Raw genomic sequence first — 19,958 nt, 5'->3', positions numbered from 1 at the left:
ATATTGATGTCCAAGAATAAACAAAATTAATCTATGTTAAGAGAAATAAGAAAGCATTGCCTCTGAACAAGTGTGGGTAATTGAATGAAAAGAGGCAAAAAAGGCATTTTCTGAGGTGGAAACTATACATTGTACCTAGCTTAGCCAGCAGTTAGATAGTATATACAATTGTCTAAAGCCATTAAGCATAATAATTAAGATCTACGCATTTTTATTAGATATATTTTATTGAAAATTGTATCTCAATTTTTTAAAAAGGTCTTTTTATTTTTTTTGAAACAGAGTCTCACTCTGTCACCCAGGCTGCAATGCAGTGGCTGTGATCTCGGCTCACTGCAGCCTCCGCCTCCCGAGTTCAAATAATTCTCATGCCTCAGCCTCTCAAGTAGCTGGGATTACAGGTGTGCACCACCATGTCTGGCTAATTTTTGTACTTTTAGTAGAGACAGAGTTTTACCATGTTGGCCAGGCCGGTCTCGAATTTCTGACCTCAAGTAATCCGCCCTCCTCAGCCTCCCAAAGTGCCAGGATTACATTCATGAGCCACTGCACCCAGCCTAAAGTTTCTATTTCTATCTAACATTTAATAATGCTTTCTTAGCTACAGAAAATCAACTCTGTGTTCTGCCTGGATTACTGTAGAGCTGATTGTTTTTTTCTGAGGTGTAAAGAAGACAGGGCAGGCCAGGTGCCGTGGCTCACGCCTGTAATCACAGCACTTTGGGGGACCGAGGTGGGCGGATCACTTGAGGCCAGGAATTCAAGACCAATCTGGCCAACATGGACAAACCCTGTCTCTACAAAAAATACGAGAAAAAAAAAAAAAAAAAAAAAAAGACACACATGGTGGCATGCACCTGTAATCGCAGTTACTCAGAAGCACCAGTAATCCCAGCCACTCAGGATGCTGCGGCATGAGAATCATTTGAACCTGAGAGGCAGAAATTTCAGTGAGCCAAAATTGCACCAGTCCATTCCAGTCTGGGCAACAGAGCGAGACCGTATTAAAAAAAAGGAAGGGGAAGAGGCAGACTGATCACTTGAGGCCAGGAATTGAAGACCAGCATGGCCAACATCGTGAAACCCCATTTCTACCAAAAAAAAAAATACAAAAAATTAACTGGAGGTGATGGTATGCTCCTGTAGTCCCAAGCTACTCAGGAGGCTGAGGCAGCAGGACTGCTCAAGCCTGGCAGAGGCTACAGTGAGCCAAAATTGTGCCACTGCACTCCAGCCTGGGTGACAGGACCAGACAATCTCAAAAGACAAAACAAAAGGTCACGACGACACAGCAATACGATAGACTAAACTAGTGATATTCAATAGTAGTTTAGTAGAAAACAGGTAAGAGGATTTGAACTCAGAAAAGAAATAGTAACAAACACAAACTTATTCAATCTTAAAAGCATTTAAAATTTTTTTTTATTTGGAAAGGAAATCTGAAACCAATTTAGATACATACATGTTCACACAACTGCAAAATACTCTTTCATGTAGGAACTCTCAGATCATGTATGCATGCTGACACACACACATTCATTTCTATATGTATGTACATCAATGTTATAACTACTACTCAAAATGTTTTTAAAATTTCTAATTTCCTAAGTTTAATTTAGAACTTAAGAAAAATAACATACCTTTTTAGAAAGGCCAAGGTCCCCTTTCTTGGGCATAAATCCAGGGTCTAAATCATTGGATTCAAGAAGTTTCTTAGTTGGTTTTCTTTGACGTTTACTTTCATAATTTCCTGAAATGCATGTATCTTTACATTAGATGATTTAAAATCTGGGCACAAGATAATTTTTTAAAAATCTGTATACCACACAAAATGAATCACAATGTTTTTGATGTTTTCCTTGTCATCTTATGAAAAGAGGCAGGAGAGTAATTTGCTTATTATAAAATATTAGTAAACAAATAGTTCTCAATGAAAGCAAAAAACTAATGTTAGGGATGTGCTGACTTTAAATCACAAAATAACTGAGGGAGAAATCAAAAGGACAGAACTGTCTTTGTAACAACTGACTGTTGGTGAGGACAAAATAAGGAGAAATAAAATAAAATAGAACTTGGATAATGGGCATAAATGGACCAAGATTACAGTTTCTTCTCTGCCTCTAAGTAAATAAAAGTTCAATAAGTAAAAGATAAATCATAGGATCACTCTTAAGAATTACATGAAAGAGCTTAACAAATAGAGTTTGGCACATAATAGGTACTAAAATAATGACTATCTTTACTATTCTTTCAAAAATTCTTTTTATTATACCCAACTTGTTTATGCACAGTTGGAATCATTTCTTTAAGGAATAACATCAAAAGCTACTGTTGACAATGTAAAAAAGTTACATCCAAAATTTAAAGGCATACAGAAAAGAGGATTCTTCCCATTCCTTGACTGACTATAATATTCAATAGTTACTAGGTGAATTAGAGACAATATATTTAGATACAACTCTCCCAGGTGATATATAAAGAATGATCAATAGTGAGAAGTAACGTAATTAACTTCCAATGAACTGGTAATTACTATGTTATCAAGTATGTTACATTATACATTAATACATTATGATCTCCATTTTATAGGAGGAAACAAGTTCTGAGATTAAACAACTTCCCAAGTAACACAAGGACTGGTGGAGCCAGCACTTGAGGCATAGTGCTTATTCCACTAATGTGCAGTGCCCCTCTTGAAGCCCTGTTCTCCTGGTTGTTAATTTACACAGTGGCTGATCAACAATCATGAAGAGCAACACTGAAGCAGCATAGTTTTTAAAAATAAATCTTGATAGTGTGCCACAAATTAATTCGTGGTTATAAACTGTATCTAATTAGCCATCATTTTAAGTATTTCCCAGGACAAAAGGGGGTAGTTTATTGTATACAGATACAATGTTGACTTTGCATCAAAACATACTAAAATCTCCTGCTTCCTCTAATCATATCTGCTCAAATACTGAGATCCCAACCCCACCTTACCTGGCGTTTTAACTAGCAATTCCTCAGACTCAAGGGCAGGCCGTGGAGAGACTTCCGGAGCCACAGGCACAGACAAGGTCAGCTGCGGCAACTCAGCATGTCCACCTCCAAGTTCTGACTGAGCCAAGGGACCCTCCAAAAACGGAGCCTCCCTTTCAAGAACTGGAGGCTCTTCTTTGGTTGAAATCAAAGAATTCTCGTCCACCTGCTTGTTCTGAGCACTAGATCGACCTCGGGCTAGAAGGCTTTCCTCTTCACAGCGGGAACTTACCTAAGAACAAAAAATAAAAATAGAGTCCACAGGCCAAAATTGTTATAATTTAAGTGTCAAAAAGAATAATGTATTTTAAAAGGAATGAAATTCTGACAAAGGCTACAAAGTAGATGAACCTGTAAGAAATTATGTATGCTGGCTGGGCGTGGTGGCTCACGCCTGCAATCCAGGCACTTTGGAGGCCAAGGTGGGTGGATCACCTGAGGTCGGGAGTTCAAGACCAGACTGACCAACATGGTGAAACCCCATCTTAATAAACAAACAAATAAATAAATAAATAAAGTTTGCTAAGGAAAATTACAAAGACACAAAGAACAAATATCATATGATTCCCAATATACAGGGTATCTAGAATAAGAAAATTCATAAGACAGAAAGTAGACTGCCAATTGCCAGGGCCTGGGCAGAAAAGGTAGTTATTGGTTAATGGATATTGACTTTTAGTAGAAAAAAATTATCAAGATGGATGGTGGAGGTGGTTGCACACCAGTGTAACTGTGTTTCATGCCACTGAACTGTACACTTAAAATGGATAAAATAATAAAATTTATATTTATATATATTATTTAACAAAAATTAAAGAAAAAAATGAAGTTGACTGATATACAATGAAGTTATAATATTGATAAGTCCACAACAATAATTCAAAAGCAGGACGAAAAGACTGCTCTAATATGTCACCAATTAAAAAAACTACTAACGAACTCCTTAATGTCACAATTGGTAATTAATAGGAATGAAAGAAGCACTTATCCTGCCTTCAAAGTATTTCAGGACAATAACAGAGTCCAGTTAATGAAAGACATTATCAGTTAATAAAAATAGAGAAAATAATAAAACCTGAAAGTCCTCATTTTGTAACCTCTAATAAAATTATTGATATAAGTAAAGATCTTCAATTGGTATTAAAAAAAAAAAAAAAAACAGATGGCGTGGTGCCTCACGCCTGTAATCCTAGCACTTTGGGAGGCCAAGGTGGGTGGATCACCTGAGGTCAGAGAGTTCAAGACCAGCCTGGCCATCATGGTGAAACCCAATCTTTAAAAAAAAAAAAAAAAATTTGTATTAAGTAAAAATTAAAAAAAAAAAAAAAATCCATCAGGGAAGCTGGGAGTGGTGGTTCACACCTGTAATCCCAACACTCTAGAAGGCTGAGGCAGAAAGATCACTACAGTCCAGGATTCGAGGCTACCCAGGGCAACATAGTGGGACACTGCCTCTACTAAAAAAAATTGTTAAAAATTAGCCAGGTGCAGTAGTGTGCACCTGTGGTTCCCAATTACTCAGGAGGCTGAGACGGAAGGACTGCTTAAACCCAGGAGGTCAAGGCTGCAGCGAACCGTATTCATGCATCTCTGCACTCCAGCTTGGGCAAAACCCTGTCTCATTTTAAAAAAAGAAAAAACAAACTGTCAGGGAACGGCTGATGGGAATAAAACATTCCTTTTTTTTGACCCTCTAATATCATGCAACATATTACACACTATCATCTCTATATAGTCTAGCTAAAAATGTTCACCTTTATCTACCAAACTGACAGGTTATATCTTCCACTTAACAGAGAACAGGAGATAAAGAAAACAATCTAAGTGTCACCTACAAAGAAGCAATCATACAAACATAGAAAGTAGATAACTTTGCATGTCAGTCTCTTACAGACATGATCATGAAAAAAGGGATTGTTCTGAATTCAAAGTGATTTGAGAACCATAACAACCAGTTACAATGAGTAGTCCCAGATTGAGTCCTGGTATGAATAATCCAAACGTAAAGGTTAGGAGATAACTGGTGAAATTTGAAAGTGAGTTGACGTCAGATAAACAGACCTTATATAAGATGTAAATATGTTAAAAGGATTATAAAGGAAAATGTTCCATTTCTTAACTACATATTAAACTATTTAGGGGTAGAATGTCAAAATGTCTCTACTTTAAAATACTTCATTTAAAAAAAACTGAATTAAAAAATGAGACAAGGCCTTTTTACTTTTGAAATTAAAATCAGACTATATATATTTCACTTTATATGCCATATTTTTACTTAAGATTAAATCATAACAACATCCCTAAGTCATTACTCTTCAAAGGCAAAGAGGGAAAAATATATATATAAAGAAATATAGTATGTAGACTCATTTATATATTTCCTGAATAACCACTAAATCCTAAGTACTATGCTAGAAGCTGAGAATAAAAAACAGGATCCCAGTTAAGGAAATTATTGTTTCATGAAGGTAAAGTATGACAATAAAAGTAACACTGCAGTTTCCTAAGGATCAATGAAAGTTTGCCAAAATTTTGGAGCATACCTTGTGCACCTGCTCCTGTACCTTCTTTTGTTTTTTCTTAGGAGCAAATATCTGATCATATTCTTCCGTATATTCCAAAAGCCACTTGCTTGGCTTCCTAAGGCGTTTCTTCTCTGAACGCACAGCTAAAAGATGATAAACAAGTTCACCATTAACCAGAAAGATTCAGGAAAACTCACTGTTTTTATGACACCATCTGATACTCCCAAAGGTAACCAGATGGGAAACCACATAGTAAAAAAGATTCCGGCTTAAGATGCGAGAGGCACAAAATGGCTTGCTATGTTTTCTCATATGCAAAAGGAGCTAGGGGAGACAAAATGACTTGTGCTACCTTACACACACATATAACATAATATATATGGCCCATCCAATCTTGAAAAGGCTAAATTTAAAGTTAGGTCTTTTTTTTTTTTTGAGTCACGGTTTTGCTCTTGTTGCCCAGGCTGGAATGCAATGGCACAATCTCAGCTCACCACAACGTCCGCCTCCCCAGTTCAAGCAATTCTCCTGTCTCAACCTCCCCAGTAGTGGGGATTACAGGCATATGCCACCACACCTGGCTAATTTTGTATTTTTTGTAGAGACAAAGTTTCTCCATGTTGGTCAGGCTGGTCTTGAATTCCCGACCTCAGGCGATCCACCTGCCTCAGCCTCCCAAAGTGCTGGGATTACAGCATTAGCCGCTATGCCCTACTAAAGCCAGGTCTTATAGTCACTGACACCTACCTGCACATATAAAGCTAATATATACCTAACAAAACTATAGCAGCCAGATCAGGTAAACAAGTAAAATATATCTTGAGTTACAAGTTAAGTATGTCTTATCTGAAATGCTTGGAATCAGAAGTGATTCAAAATTTTTCATATTTTGGAATATGTGTATATACACAGTAAGTTATTTTGGGGATAGGACCCAAGTTGAAACACCAAACTCAGTATCATATACATCTTATATACATACCTTAAAGGTAATTTTACAAAATATTTATTTTCTACATTATACAAAGTTTGTGTACAGTAAACCATAAGAAAGCATAAGTGTCATTATCTCAATCACTCATGTGGAATATCTGTGGTTGTTTGGCATTACCATCATTCCTGCCTCTGAATTTATATGCTGCTGATAGGCAGACGTTTTCTTACACTACTCACACATAAGTACTTAACTGTAGAAACATGACACACCATTAACAGAGTGAAAAAGTAACGTGTTGAGGGTAGTAAGCAGCACATTAGCATCATTAGAATACCTATGTCAGCTGATAAAAAACAGTAATAACAATGTGGGGCTTTATGTCTCCAACTATGATGCTGTTTTGATTAAAAGGTTATTGTATACTGTTTTATTTTATAAGGTAAGAAGAAACATCATCGGAAGCAGTTGAGGAACCAGAAAGTCCTCTAGGAATAAAGAGGCATGCTGTGAAATGGCTTTTAAAAACATTTCCTCTAGAGTCATCTCTCTCATTAACAACAAGCACTGTCTAGCAGGGTTTCTTTCATTCATTCATTCATTCATTCATTCATTCATACATTCATTTAGAAATGGAGTCTGACTCTGTCACCCAGGCTGGAGTGCAGTGGCATGATCTCAGCTTACTGTGACCTCTGCCTCCCCGGATCAAGCGATTCTCAAGTGATTCTCCTGCCTCAGCCTCCGGAGTGGCTGGGATTATAGTTGCCTGCCACCACACCTAGAACATGTCAGCATGTTGGACAGGCTGCTCTCCAACTCCTGACCTCAAGTGATCCGCCCACTTCGGCCTCCCAAAGTGCTGGGATTACAGGTGTGAGCCATTGCACCTGGCCCAAGGCTTTCTACTTATAAACTGACATGAGTTCTTTTTCTGTTATGAATGAACACTGCTCTCGTCCTTCAATAAGCCCAGCACATACATTAGCCATGTCATCTATAGGTACTTTTTCTGCAGTGTTAATGTCATCTCCATTGTCACAATTACCTTGATTCAGATTGCTGTCAGCTCTATCACCATGGGTGAACAAAAAAACAACTGGAGCCGCACTGTTGATATTAAAGGCTTTCTCGTTACCCACTTCTTCCAGCTTACTGACAAACTGAATGTATATTTTTTGCACATTACATATTTTTCTCACTTTACTGAAGAAGTCAACAAAATCATCACCTTATTCATTATCATCGGTGAACATAGTTGAAGGTTAGAAGCTGTGCCAGGCATGCACAGCTGTACCTTTAGTCACTGTGTTCCAGGCACTGACAACAGCATATATGGCATCCTTCACTCCTTTTGAAAACCTTCCACAATAGATGTATGGACATCTATTCACAGCTGCCAGCAATATTATTCAAGAAAGTGTTTTTATATTTACTCTTCATCAATCTAGGGATTCCCTGGTCATATGACAGAGTTAATGAAGTCACACTTGAGGGAAAGTCCATGGCATAGACATTATTTTTGATAAAATTTCAGCAGTAGGATGAGCAAAACAGTTTGTAAGGAGGAACAGTCATCATCCAGTCCAGTTTCCCTGAAATGAGCACCAACTACTGCTTTATGTTTGTGAAACTAATTAGAAAAGATGTCCCTAAAGATCCATACCTTTCTGTTAGCATAATCAAAGACTGGTAAAAAAAATTCACGCCTTTGGGCCAGGTGCAGTGGCTCAGGAATTCGAGAGCAGCCTGGCCAATATAGCAAAAGCCTGTCTCTACTAAAAATACTATATATACATACATACATATATATGTATATATAAAGCTGGGCATGGTGGCTCACGCCTGCAATGCGACCTACTCCAGATGCTGAGACACGAGAATCATTTGAACCCAGGAGGCGGGGGTTGCAGTGAGCCGAGATCAAGCCACTGAACTCCAGGCTGGGTGACAGAGACAGACTTAAAAAAAAAAAAAAAAATCATCCCTTGGACCTGGGTGGAGTGGCTCACGCCAGTAATCCTAGCACTTAGGGAAGCCAACGCAGGAAGATCACTTGAGCCCAGGAGTTTGATACCAGCCTAGGTAACACAGTGAGACCCCATCTCTACTAAAAATTTTAAAAAACTAGCCCAGTGTAGTAGCATACAGCTATAGTCCCAGCTACCAGGAAGGAATGCTTGAGTCTGAAAGATCAAGGCTTCTGTGAGCTGTGGCTGTGCCACTGCACTCAAGCCAAGACAACACAGTGAGGCTATCTCCAAAAAAAGGAAATAATTAACAGTGAGAACACAAGTTTTTGCCTATCATAGCAAGTTTACACTTATACATGCCTGCTTAATTAGCACATCCCAGCATAGTTATTCTGTCCTAGTCATCCTGAATTCCTATAGGGACTGTCTCATCAACTGTAGGCAGCATCCTTCTGAGACAGTAACATCAAAACAGTGATGTTTCTCACTAGCATTATTTATTTATTTATTTATTTTTTGAGACAGAGTTTTGCTCTTGTTACCCAGGCTGGAGTGCAATAGTGCAATCTCAGCTCACCACAACCTCCACCTCCCGGGTTCAAGCGATTCTCCTGCCTCAGCCTCCCAAGTAGCTGGGATTACAGGCATGTGCCACCACGCCCAGCTGATTTTTGTATTTTTAGTACAGACAGATTTTTCCCATGTTGGTCAGGCTGGTCTTGAACTCCCGACCTGAGGTGATCCACCTGCCTCAGTCTCCCAAAGTGCTGGGATTACAGGCGGGAGCCACCACGCCCAGCCTTCACTAGCATTATTATATACTGTGCTGGTGTCAGACTTTCATTAGCAATAACCTCAGCAAAATCACCAATGAATCTCTGCTGCTTCAAGATCAGCAGATGCTTTATCACCACAAATCTTTTTTTGAGACAGAGTTTTTCCCTCTTGTTGCCCAGGCTGGAATGCAATGGTGTGATCTCAGCTCACTGCAACTTTCGCCTCCCGGATGCAATTGATTCTCCTGCCTCAGCCTCCCAAATAGCTTCAATCACAGGCACATGCCACCACACCCAGCTACTTTTTGTATTTTTAGTAGAAACCGGGTTTCACCATGTTGGCCAAGCTGGTCTCCTGACCTCGGGTGATCCGCCCACCTCAGCCTCCCAAAGTGCTGGGATTATAGGCATAAGCCACTGCGCCCAGCACTATTACCACAATATTCAAAATATTAATGTCATGACTTTTCAGAAATTTCTGCAACCAGCCTGTTGAATATTCACAGTTCCTTCCAATTTTTAGTTCATTATGATATATCTTTATTTTATGATTGGTACACAATAAGTTGCTTGTGTTCACTGCATTGCTGATGGATCCACTCTCATTACACAATGGAGATCTTCACTATTGGCTTCATGTAGTGTTTATCTGTATTTCATTAACTTCTGTTAATCACTTTCAGCATAGAACATTAACAATGATCCTTCTATTTCTTCAGGTCATATATGGTAGTCATTCTAATCCTATACTCTTCTGTAAAATGTTTCACACTTATACCACCGTCTAGTTTCTCCAAGAGCCTGACTTCCTTTCTGCACTATACATAAATTATTCCTCTTTTCTTATTTACTCTTATCCATGGGGATATCTGTAGGCTTTCTGACAAGTTCAACAAAATCTTTATACCACAAAGCAGAAAACCAAAAAAAAAGTTTTTCATTTAAAAACACAATGAATAATGCATGGAGGCTTTTGCCCCATGTGGGGTATTTTGGAAAACTTTCTGTTGGTGCATCCAGCCTCCACGTGTGCCATTTTATCGCCTTTTTTTTTTTTTTTTTTTTTTTTTTGTCGGAGTTTTGCTTGTTACCCTGGCTGGAGTGCAATGGCGCGATCTCGGCTCACCGCAACCTCCGTCTCCTGGGTTCAGGCAATTCTCCTGCCTCAGCCTCCTGAGTGGCTGGGATTACAGGCACGTGCCACCATGCCCAGCTAATTTTTTGTATTTTTAGTAGAGACGGGGTTTCACCATGTTGACCAGGATGGTCTCGATCTCTTGACCTCGTGATCTACCCGCCTCGGCCTCCCAAAGTGCTGGGATTACAGGCTTGAGCCACCGCGTCCGGCCACCATTTTATCACTTTTTATGGGTATAATTGCATGGGAAAATCTGGCCTTGCACAAAAAATATATATCTAAGCTGAAGGGGGCTTGGAAGGATAGTTTTTCCCTTGGGGACACTAAATAAATTGGGCTGTGTTCCTATGTTCTGACTGACCCACTGCATGAGGTCAAGTGTGGAATTTTCCACTTGTGGTATTATGTCAATATTCAAAAAGATTTTGATTTTGGAGCATTTCGGATTTTCAGATTAGGAATGCTCGACCTGCATTTTAAACAACATATCTATGGATTATATAGACTATCAGAAAGATATTTCAACAGAGTATTATGTAATCAGCACTACCACATGAATTTAAAAACCACTTTACAAATATATCATCAATTTAGTATCATACGGTTAAATGATTGTCTCATGCAAGAAAACTGAGAACTATACCTCTGAACAGAATTATCCAAAAATATAAAAGGCATGGGAGGGCAAGGTGAGCAGATGGTTTAGCCCAGGAGAACAGCCTGAGCAACAAAGTGAGACCATGCCTCTAAAAACATAAATACATATATATATATATATAGCTGCCTGTGGTGACACATATGTGTGGTCCCAGCTACTTGGGAGACTGAAGCAGGAGGATGTCTTCACTGTAGCCCCAGGAGATAGGGGCTACAATGAGCCAAGACAGTGCCAACACACTCCAGCCTGGATGACACACCAACACCCTATCTGTAAAAATAAAATAATAATAACAATGTATATAATTGATTATATGTCATTATCCCAATAACATAAAAGTGTATGTCATGTATGTCAGTATACGGCAAAAGATAGGAGAATAAAATTTAATATACATGTATATTTAATATTACACAATTACTTTATGGATCAACAGAAAATAAAAAAATTGAAAGATTAAAAATGGAATTTTGGGTACATCCTTTAAAAAAATTCTTGTCACAGATTGGGTGGCGTGGCTCACGCCTGTAATCCCAGCACTTTGGAAAGCCAAGGTAGGAGTTCAAGATCAGCCTGGCCAACATGGTGAAACCCCACCTATACTAAAAATACAAAAATTAGCCAGGCATAGTAGCACATACCTGTATCTCAGCTACTCAGGGGGCTGAGGCAGAAGAACTGCTTGAACCCAGATGGCAGAGGTTGTAGGGAGCCGAGATCGTGCCACTGAACTCTAGCCTGAGTGACAGTCTGAGACTCAGTGTTTAAAAAAAAAAAAAAAAGGCCGGGCACGTTGGCTCATGCCTGTAATCCCAGCACTTCGGGAGGCTGAGGTCAGAAGATCAAGATCATCCTGGCCATGGTGAAACCCTGTTTCTACTAAAATATAAAAAATTAGCCAGGTGTGGTGGTGCATGACTGTAGGCCAGCTACTCAGAAGGCTGAGGTAGGGGAATCGCTTGAACCCAGGAGATGAAGGTTGCAGTCAGCCAAGATTGTGCCACTGTACTCCAGCCTGGAGACAGAGCAAGACTCCGCTCAAAAAAAAAAAAAAAACTCCTGTCACGTTTTATGATCAAAATACCGAAGCATAACATTTTTCTTCAAAGTAACGGTGCAAACAGCTAGGCAAAGTGGCCCATGCCTGTAATCCAAGTACTTTCAGATGCATAGGCAGGAGGATTATTTGAACCCAAGAGTTCAACAAAAGCCTGGGGAACATGGCGAGACCCCATCCCTACAAAAAATTCAAAAATAGCCTGTATGGTGGTGGCATGTGCCTATAGTCCCAGCTATTTTGGGAGATTGAAGTGGGAGGATCACTTAAGCCCAGGAGCTTGAGGATGCAATGAGCTAGGACTGTGCCACTGCACTCCAGCCAGGACAACAGAACAAAACCCTGTCTCAAAATAGGGGCCGGGTGGTGACTTACACAAACCCATCAAATTAATTCCAACCCAAAGTCTCTCAAAACTCCCCATGAACTCTTTTCATTAAAACAGGTCCTTGCGTTCTCAAAATCATGCTCCTTAACCCCCTCCATCACTATCCCCCTCACACAAATTGGATTTCAATTCTCGACAGTCTCTCCTTTGTCTTCTTGTTGGCAGGTTCCATAGGATAAGATCTTGCTGTGTTTCCTCTTTTTTTTTTTTTTTTTTTTTTTTTTTTTTTTTTTTGAGAAGGCGTCTCACTCTGTTGCCCAGGCTAGAGTGCAGTGGCCCAATCTTGGAACACTGCAGCCTCCACCTCCTGGGTTCAAGTGATTCTTGTGCCTCAGTCTCCTGAGTAGCTGGGACTACAGGCATGTGCCACCACACCTAGCTAATTTTTGTATTTTTAGTAGAGATGGGGTTTTACCATATTGGGCAGGTGGGTCTCAAACTCCTGACCTCAGGTGATCCAATTCCCTAGGCCTCCTAAAGTGATGAGATTACAGGTGTGAGCCCCCATGCCCGGACACGTTTCCTCTTATAATTGCTGTTTCCACTCCTTCCATACCTTCGGGGTTTGCCTTTCTCATAGAGTAACTTCTCAGACTAGGCCTCAGTCTTCCAGCTCTCTATTTCCTTGCAGCCCACAAGGAAACCAGCAGATAGCACAAAAGACTAGAAATTAAAGTGAGAAATTCTGTACTGAATACATCTATTAGGCGACAGAGATCTTATGGCTTATAAAGCCTAAAATGTTTACTATCTGGCACTGTAAAAAGAGTTTACCAGCTGTAATTACAGGTGTCAGCCACAGCGCCAGGCCTTAAATACTGTAAAAGAGTAAATTTCACTCCAGCCTGGGCAATAGAGCCAGACCCTGTCTCAAAAAAAAAAAGTAAATTTATGTTACGTGCTTTTTAACTGTAATTTTAGAAGAAGACATGAAGACCTGATACATGCTACAACAGGGATGACCCTAGAAAACATTAAACTAAGGGAAACCAGACTCAAAAGGATCACATGTTGTATGATTTAATTTCTAAGAAATATACACAACAGACAACTCTACAGATTGGTAAAAACTGAAGGCAGATTGATAAAGAGTTCAGTGTTTCTGTCTGGGATGATGCAAATATTCCACAATTGATTGCATGCATTGTTGCATAACTCTTGTGACTATACCACAAACCACTCAATTAAAAACTTTAAAAAGTGAATTTTATGACATGAGAATTTTATTTCAATAAAGCTGCAAGAAAAAATTCCATTATGATACACAATTTTGAGAATCTTTTTGTTTGTTTTTTGTTTTGGTTTGGTTTCTTTGAGACGGAGTCTTGCTCTGTTGTCCAGGCTGTAGTGCAGTGGCGTGAAATCAGCTCACTGCAACTTCCACGTCCTGGGTTCAAGCAATTCTCCAGCCTCAGGCTCCCAAGTAGCTGGGACTACAGGTGCCCGCCACCACATCCGGCTAATTTTTTTGTATTTTATGTAGAGACAGGGTTTCACCATATTGGACGGGCTGGTCTCGAACTCCTGACCTTGTGATCCACCTGCCTCGGCCTCCCAAAGTGCTGGGATTACAAATGTGACCCACCACACCTGGCTGAGAATCTTATATTAACAGATAATTGCTGTTAAAAAAAAAAAAAGTACACACACACACACACACACACACACACACAGATTGCTTTACCCCAATTTCCATTTTCCAGCTGCCACTAGGTACTATACTTTGGTACTTCTGGTATTTTTAGCTGTCCATAGACCTCATTCCAGTAGGGATTTAAAATACTTAAGATCTTCAAATAAATACTATAGAATACTTGCATTTTTTTCAAAAGCACATGTGGTTCATTAAATTGTCTACACAACAGAAGGACCTATCTTAGGTAGTGGTCAAAGAAACCTAACATCCAGCCAGGTGCAGTGGCTCATGCCTATAATACCAGCACTTTTGGCGAGCAAATCACTTGAGGTCAGGACTTTGAGACCAGCCTGGCCAACATGGCAAAACCTCATCTCTACTAAAAATACAAAAATTACCCAGTATGGTGGGGGCACCTAAAGATAAGAAAAGAAAACCTAACATCCAATAAAGTCTTTTTTTTTTTTTTTTTTTTTGAGACAGAGTCTCTGTCACTCAGGCTAGAGTGCAGCTGCACGATCTCGGCTCACTGTAACCTCCACCTCCTGGGTTCAAGGGATTCTCCTGCCTAAGCCTCCCAAGTAGCTAGGACTACAGGCAGCACCACCATGCCCAGCTAATTTTTTGTATTTTTAGTAGAGATGGGGTTTCACTGTGTTAGCCAGGATGGCCTCAATCTCCTGAGCTCGTGATCCACATCTTGGCCTCCCAAAGTGCTGGGATTACAGGCGCAAGCCACTGTGCCCGGCCAGTCTATTTGCTTTCTATAACCTAACAACTGGATTTAAATCTTAGGATCAGAGCCTCTCAATTACTTGCAATTACATATTAAGTCCCAAAAAGCTTGGAAATTTTAAAAGGTGAACAGGTCAGGCATGGTGGCTCATGCCTGTAATTCCAGTACCTTGGGAGGCAGAGGCTGGCAGATGGTGTGAACCCAGGAGTTTCAGACCAGGCTGGGCAACACAGCAAGACCCTATCTCAAAAGTAAAATATTTTTTAAAAATAGAAGAAAGAAATGGGGATCAGGAGCAAAAATGTTATAGAGATTAACTCGAAAAGGTTGGAGAAAAGGGCTTCTGGTAAAGCTTAACTTCTGAAAACATATGGAAATCTCATCTTCAAAATTCAGACCTTCCTACATAAAACTCTTTCTTCATTAAAGTGATGATTTTTCCCTCCCAGTTTATACTTCACTTTACCATTACAACAGACCAATTTCAGAAGGGCAACATTTATCAGCACTTTATCCAATTTTCTTTTTTATCACAGTCAGATGTTCTTACCTGGTTCAGGGAGCTCAGCTTGTGGTGTCAAACTGGGAATTCCTGGCTCCTTTTCCATGTCACCAATGCTGGCACTGGATTTATCACAAACATTCAATCGTGGCCCAACTGAATCTAAGCAGTCAGCATGATTTTGATCTGTCAGAGGTTCCTCAAGTATGTTTGCTGAAGTAAGAGTTCTATGCTCTGGAAATTCGCCCCGCCCCTCCTGCACAGGGTCAGTAGGAAGTAAGACCCCAAAGGCACACTCAGAGTTTTCTTTCTCTTTAAATCTGTTTATGCGCTTACGAGGTTTGGTGCGCCTTTGGTTTAAACGCTGCCACCGCTTTTTAGGCACCACTTGATTTACACCACTGAGATCATCATTCTCACTGTTCATTTCAGAGTCCAGCTCTGGGCCTTTTCCATTTTCAAAAGAGGGTCCTTTTTCAGAAATTTTATCAGGATCAGACTGTTTAATGTTGTTATCGAAATGCACATCAGAAAAATGGTCACCATCTTCACTTGTTAAATGGTCCATTATTTGAAGGGGTTCCTCTTTACTAGAATCTTCCGTTCCACCTCTCAATGAACCTCCATGTTCTCGGTCTCCCTGCAGTGCAGCATCAAGAGTCACACTTGGAAGCTGATTCAGTTTTCTTTTGCGCTCTGTCTTTAAGGCTTTACGGTTCACTGTGTTCTTTCCCATTTGGGCTGAAAAAGCATCTCGCAATTTGGATGAAGGCTTTGACCGTCCACAGTTGCGCCTAGTAACACAGTTTGAACGACTTTTGCCAGAAGTAGGGAGATCTCTTCTGTCAGACACTAAGCCAGGTAGGGAAGCAGACAATTCCCCAGACAGTGCAGAGTCACCCCGACTAGGGCTAGGATTGGCTGAGTTCTGAGTGCAATCTCCCTTTTTCTCTGAATTGTGTGTGGAGCCTCCTGAAACCAAAACCTTAGAGGCTCCTACAGGACTATTAGCAGAACATTCCCCACGACCAGGACTCCGATAAGGGACCAGGTTTTGAGCAGTCATCAACTGCTGCTCCTTTGTCTTACTATCATGCATATCTTTCAACATCATTAGCAAGGTACTGAATTTGTAGTCCGGTTCAATAGGTATGTGATTCTGACTAGAAGCAGAAGAGAAAAGTAATGGTTTTGATGGCTTTGATGTTCCAGAGTCACTGACATCCTCACCTAAGGATCTGTAAGAGAGTTCCTTCAACTCAGATAAAACATGATTCACCACTGCTGTTTCTATGACACTTGAATCCCTGGTTTTCTCATGCATATTGTTCAGTAGTTTTAGACCATCCACTTTTCCACTTTTAGAAATGCTGGCCAAAGGAGAGCCTTTGTTATCAGAAGAGCAGCATTTTAAACTGCACTCTTCATTTATAACTGGGGATTCTACCATAACTGGATTTTCTTTGTGTTTGCACTTTATACTTCGGAACTTGGGCTGTTTGCTTTTCGAATGTAATAGAGCTTGATTTGCTGCCCCACCCTTTATTAGCAAGTTCTCATTGGATATGTTTGATGACATGTTGAATTTTGGAGCAAGATCACCATTTGTAAAATCTGACTGGGGTTTGTGAACAAGACTAGATGCCTTCAGATCAGCGAGATTAACCTGAGACATCTCAGTTCCAGGCTCCGCACTCTTAGTACAATTCATTAAGTGGTCTGTATGTGAGTTATTAATGAGAGGCTTCTGTTTTGCTTTTACCCTAGTGTTTGTGGCAGGAAACCTAGAATACTTTATCTTTTCATTTTTCTGCATAGATAACATGTTCTCTGTTCTATCAAAAGCATCTGTAATTTCAAGGACACTGTTATCAGACTCTGAGCTGTGTTCTATGGGATCCAGGTCACTGCTTCCATCATCAGAAGTGGTACAGATACTAATGGAATCACTTCGCTTTTCCTCATCACCTGCTCCAATATAGCAGAGCTTCACTTTTGAGCCACACATCAGGCTTCGTTGGGGTTTATTCTTCTCTCGAGAACACTTTGAGATCAAAGCACCCTCTGGCAAGCCCAATAAAGAATCACCATTTGAAGTCTCAAATTCTTTCTTTGCAGTGTTTTTTCCACAGGAAGAAAACAGAAAACTTCCTGGGGCAGTGTTGGACCCTGTGAGGCTATTTGCTATCCTGGAAAGTTCATTAGAGGCCTGCGTATCAGATACATCCCCGGAGAGAAAGGTTAGGCCAAGGTTCTCTGGGATCTTTCCCCTCCGTTCATCTTTACGGGTTTCAAATTGTATGTGGCCCTTTTTCACACTAGTCCTTTTTGGATTATCAGAGCTCTTTCTGGCTCGAGATTTAGCACAAGGCTTTTCCTTCTCATCTGCAGAATGTTCAGAATCAAAAGCCAGCGATTTCAAGCAGCCATTAAGCAACAGGTCATGTTCTGACTCAGGATCATTTGTGCAGTCCTCAAATGGCATATCTTCCTCACTGTCCAACTTAATTGAACCAGGAATACATTTTCGGTTCTTTGACCCCTTGGGAACATCATACTGTTCAGCAAGTCCAACACTGGCTTCCCATTTACTCAAAATTTTCTGAGGAACCTTAAATGTAAAGGAGAAAAAGAATTATCACTTATCAAAGAAATGGGTGGGAGAAAATGGAGATGAAATCAGAAGCTTTTTTTTTTTTACCCCCCCTGAGATGGAGTCTTGCTCTGTTGCCCAGGCTGGAGTGCAATGGCACAATCTTGGCTCACCGCAACCTCTGCCTCCTGGGTTCGAGTGATTCTCCTGCCTCAGCCTCCCAAGTAGCTGGGATTACAGGCACCTGCCACCACACTCAGTTAATTTTTTGTATTTTCAATAGAATCGGGTTTCACCATGTTGGACAGGCTGATCTTGAACTCCTGACCTCAAGTGATCTGCCTGCCTCATCCTCCCAAAGTGCTGGGATTACAGGCATGAGCCCCCCGCACCCAGCCTGAAATCAGAAGCTTTTACAAACCTGTTGGACTTGCTACCTTTATGGAACTAGCCAGGTACTTAGCACCTAAGCTCAAGCAGCATCTGAATCACCCTAATGGAGCTTCACCAACAATACTTCTACCAATAAGATTATGTCATTAGAGTAAGGACAGATCTCACAAACACTCCACCCTGTCTGTATTTACAAGCACAAAGAAGAATATAGACTAAACTGGTAACATTATATTTCTAAATTAAGGAATACTTGGCTGAGTGCATGGCTCACACCTGTAATCTTAGCATTTTGGAAGGCTGAGGAGGGTAGATCACCTGAGGTTCAAGACAAGCCTGGCCAATATCACAAAACCCCGTCTCTACTAAAAATACAAGAATTAGCCAGGTGTGGTAGCAGACACCTATACTCTCAGCTACTGGGGAGGCTGAGGCAGGAGAATCACCAAAAACTTGGGAGTAGAGGTCGCACCATTGTACCCCAGCATGGGGGACAGAGTGAGACTTCATCTCAAAGAATGAATGAATTAATTAAGGAGTATGAACGTCACAAATATGCTCAGTTGCACAAAAAAGAAAGTAGGGAGGCTAAAACATGAGACTTCAGGAGGTGGAGGTTGCAGTGAGCTGAGACCACGCCACTGCACTCCAGCCTGGGTGACAGGGCAAGACTCTGTCTCAAAAAAAAAAAAAAGGAAGAAAGAAAGAAAAAAGAAGAAAAGAAAGCAAAAGGTCATAGAAGATGAATGTAGGAAGGAAAAAAAAAAAAAAAAAAACAGGACAAAAAGAATGAGCAGGTCAGATCTGCCCCCCAAATTTCAAAGTAGAAATTTGAAATTCCAGTTATCACTAGGCACCTGGGTAATCAAGAATCAACTCTAAATGTTCGGTATAACCTGGATTATAACCAAGCCATCTCCTAGGCTTCATCATGTAATCTAGAGCTATTATACTGACACAGTGGATATTACATTATCTTTTCTTGATACCTCGCAGCATCAGAACATTGAGGCTCTTTGAAATACACCTAATTTTTCAGACTTATTTTCTTCCTTACCTCCACACAATAGGTATTAGTCAAGATTCTAACTACCATGTAGTGTTCACAAATACATAAATATTTGTGAAGGAGATGTTCTGCAGAGCATGTAAAAATTAAGGTCATTGCCCAGAATGGTGGCTCATGGGTGTACTCTCAGCACTTTGAGAGGCTGAGGCAGGTAGATCACATGAACTCTGGAGTTCAAGACCAAACTGGGTAACACGATGAGACCCCATTTCTACTAAAAATACACATACACAGCCAGGCATGGCGGCTCACACCTGTAATCCAGCACTTTGGGAGGCCGAGGTGGGTAGATCATGAGGTCAGGAGTTCAAGATCAGCCTGGCCAAAATGGTGAAACCCCATTTCTACTAAAAAATACAAAAATTAGCCGGGCACAGTGGCACACACCTATAATGCCAGCTACTCGGGGGGCTTAGATAGAGAATTGCTTGAAGCCAGGAGGCGAAGGTTGCAGTGAGCCTAGATCATGCCACTTCACTCCAGCCTGGGTGATAGAGAAAGACTCCATCTCAACACACACACACACACACACACACACACACACACACACACACACACA

The 19,958-nt window shown here is 40.4% G+C and overlaps 1 protein-coding gene across 16 annotated transcripts in view; it reads right to left on the bottom strand.

The window, feature by feature from the left end:
• The window catches only part of NSD1 (nuclear receptor binding SET domain protein 1), a 159,392-nt gene that overhangs the window by 60,169 nt on the left and 79,265 nt on the right, over window positions 1-19,958 (bottom strand). For all 16 annotated transcript variants that reach the window (XM_032269920.1, XM_032269928.1, XM_032269923.1 and 13 more), the window contains 4 exons: window positions 15,393-17,955; window positions 5,565-5,689; window positions 2,983-3,253; window positions 1,641-1,750 (listed from right to left, as the gene is read on the bottom strand). In XM_032269920.1, coding sequence (XP_032125811.1) covers window positions 1,641-1,750; window positions 2,983-3,253; window positions 5,565-5,689; window positions 15,393-17,955 — 3,069 coding nt within the window. The remainder of the gene's footprint in view (window positions 1-1,640; window positions 1,751-2,982; window positions 3,254-5,564; window positions 5,690-15,392; window positions 17,956-19,958) is intronic.

This window comes from Sapajus apella, unplaced genomic scaffold, assembly GCF_009761245.1.
Source record: "Sapajus apella isolate SASKATOON/1434 unplaced genomic scaffold, GSC_monkey_1.0 scaffold200, whole genome shotgun sequence".
Lineage (NCBI taxonomy): Eukaryota > Metazoa > Chordata > Mammalia > Primates > Cebidae > Sapajus > Sapajus apella.
Note: the sequence above shows the minus strand (reverse complement) of the source record. Positions and strands in the feature narration are given on the sequence as shown.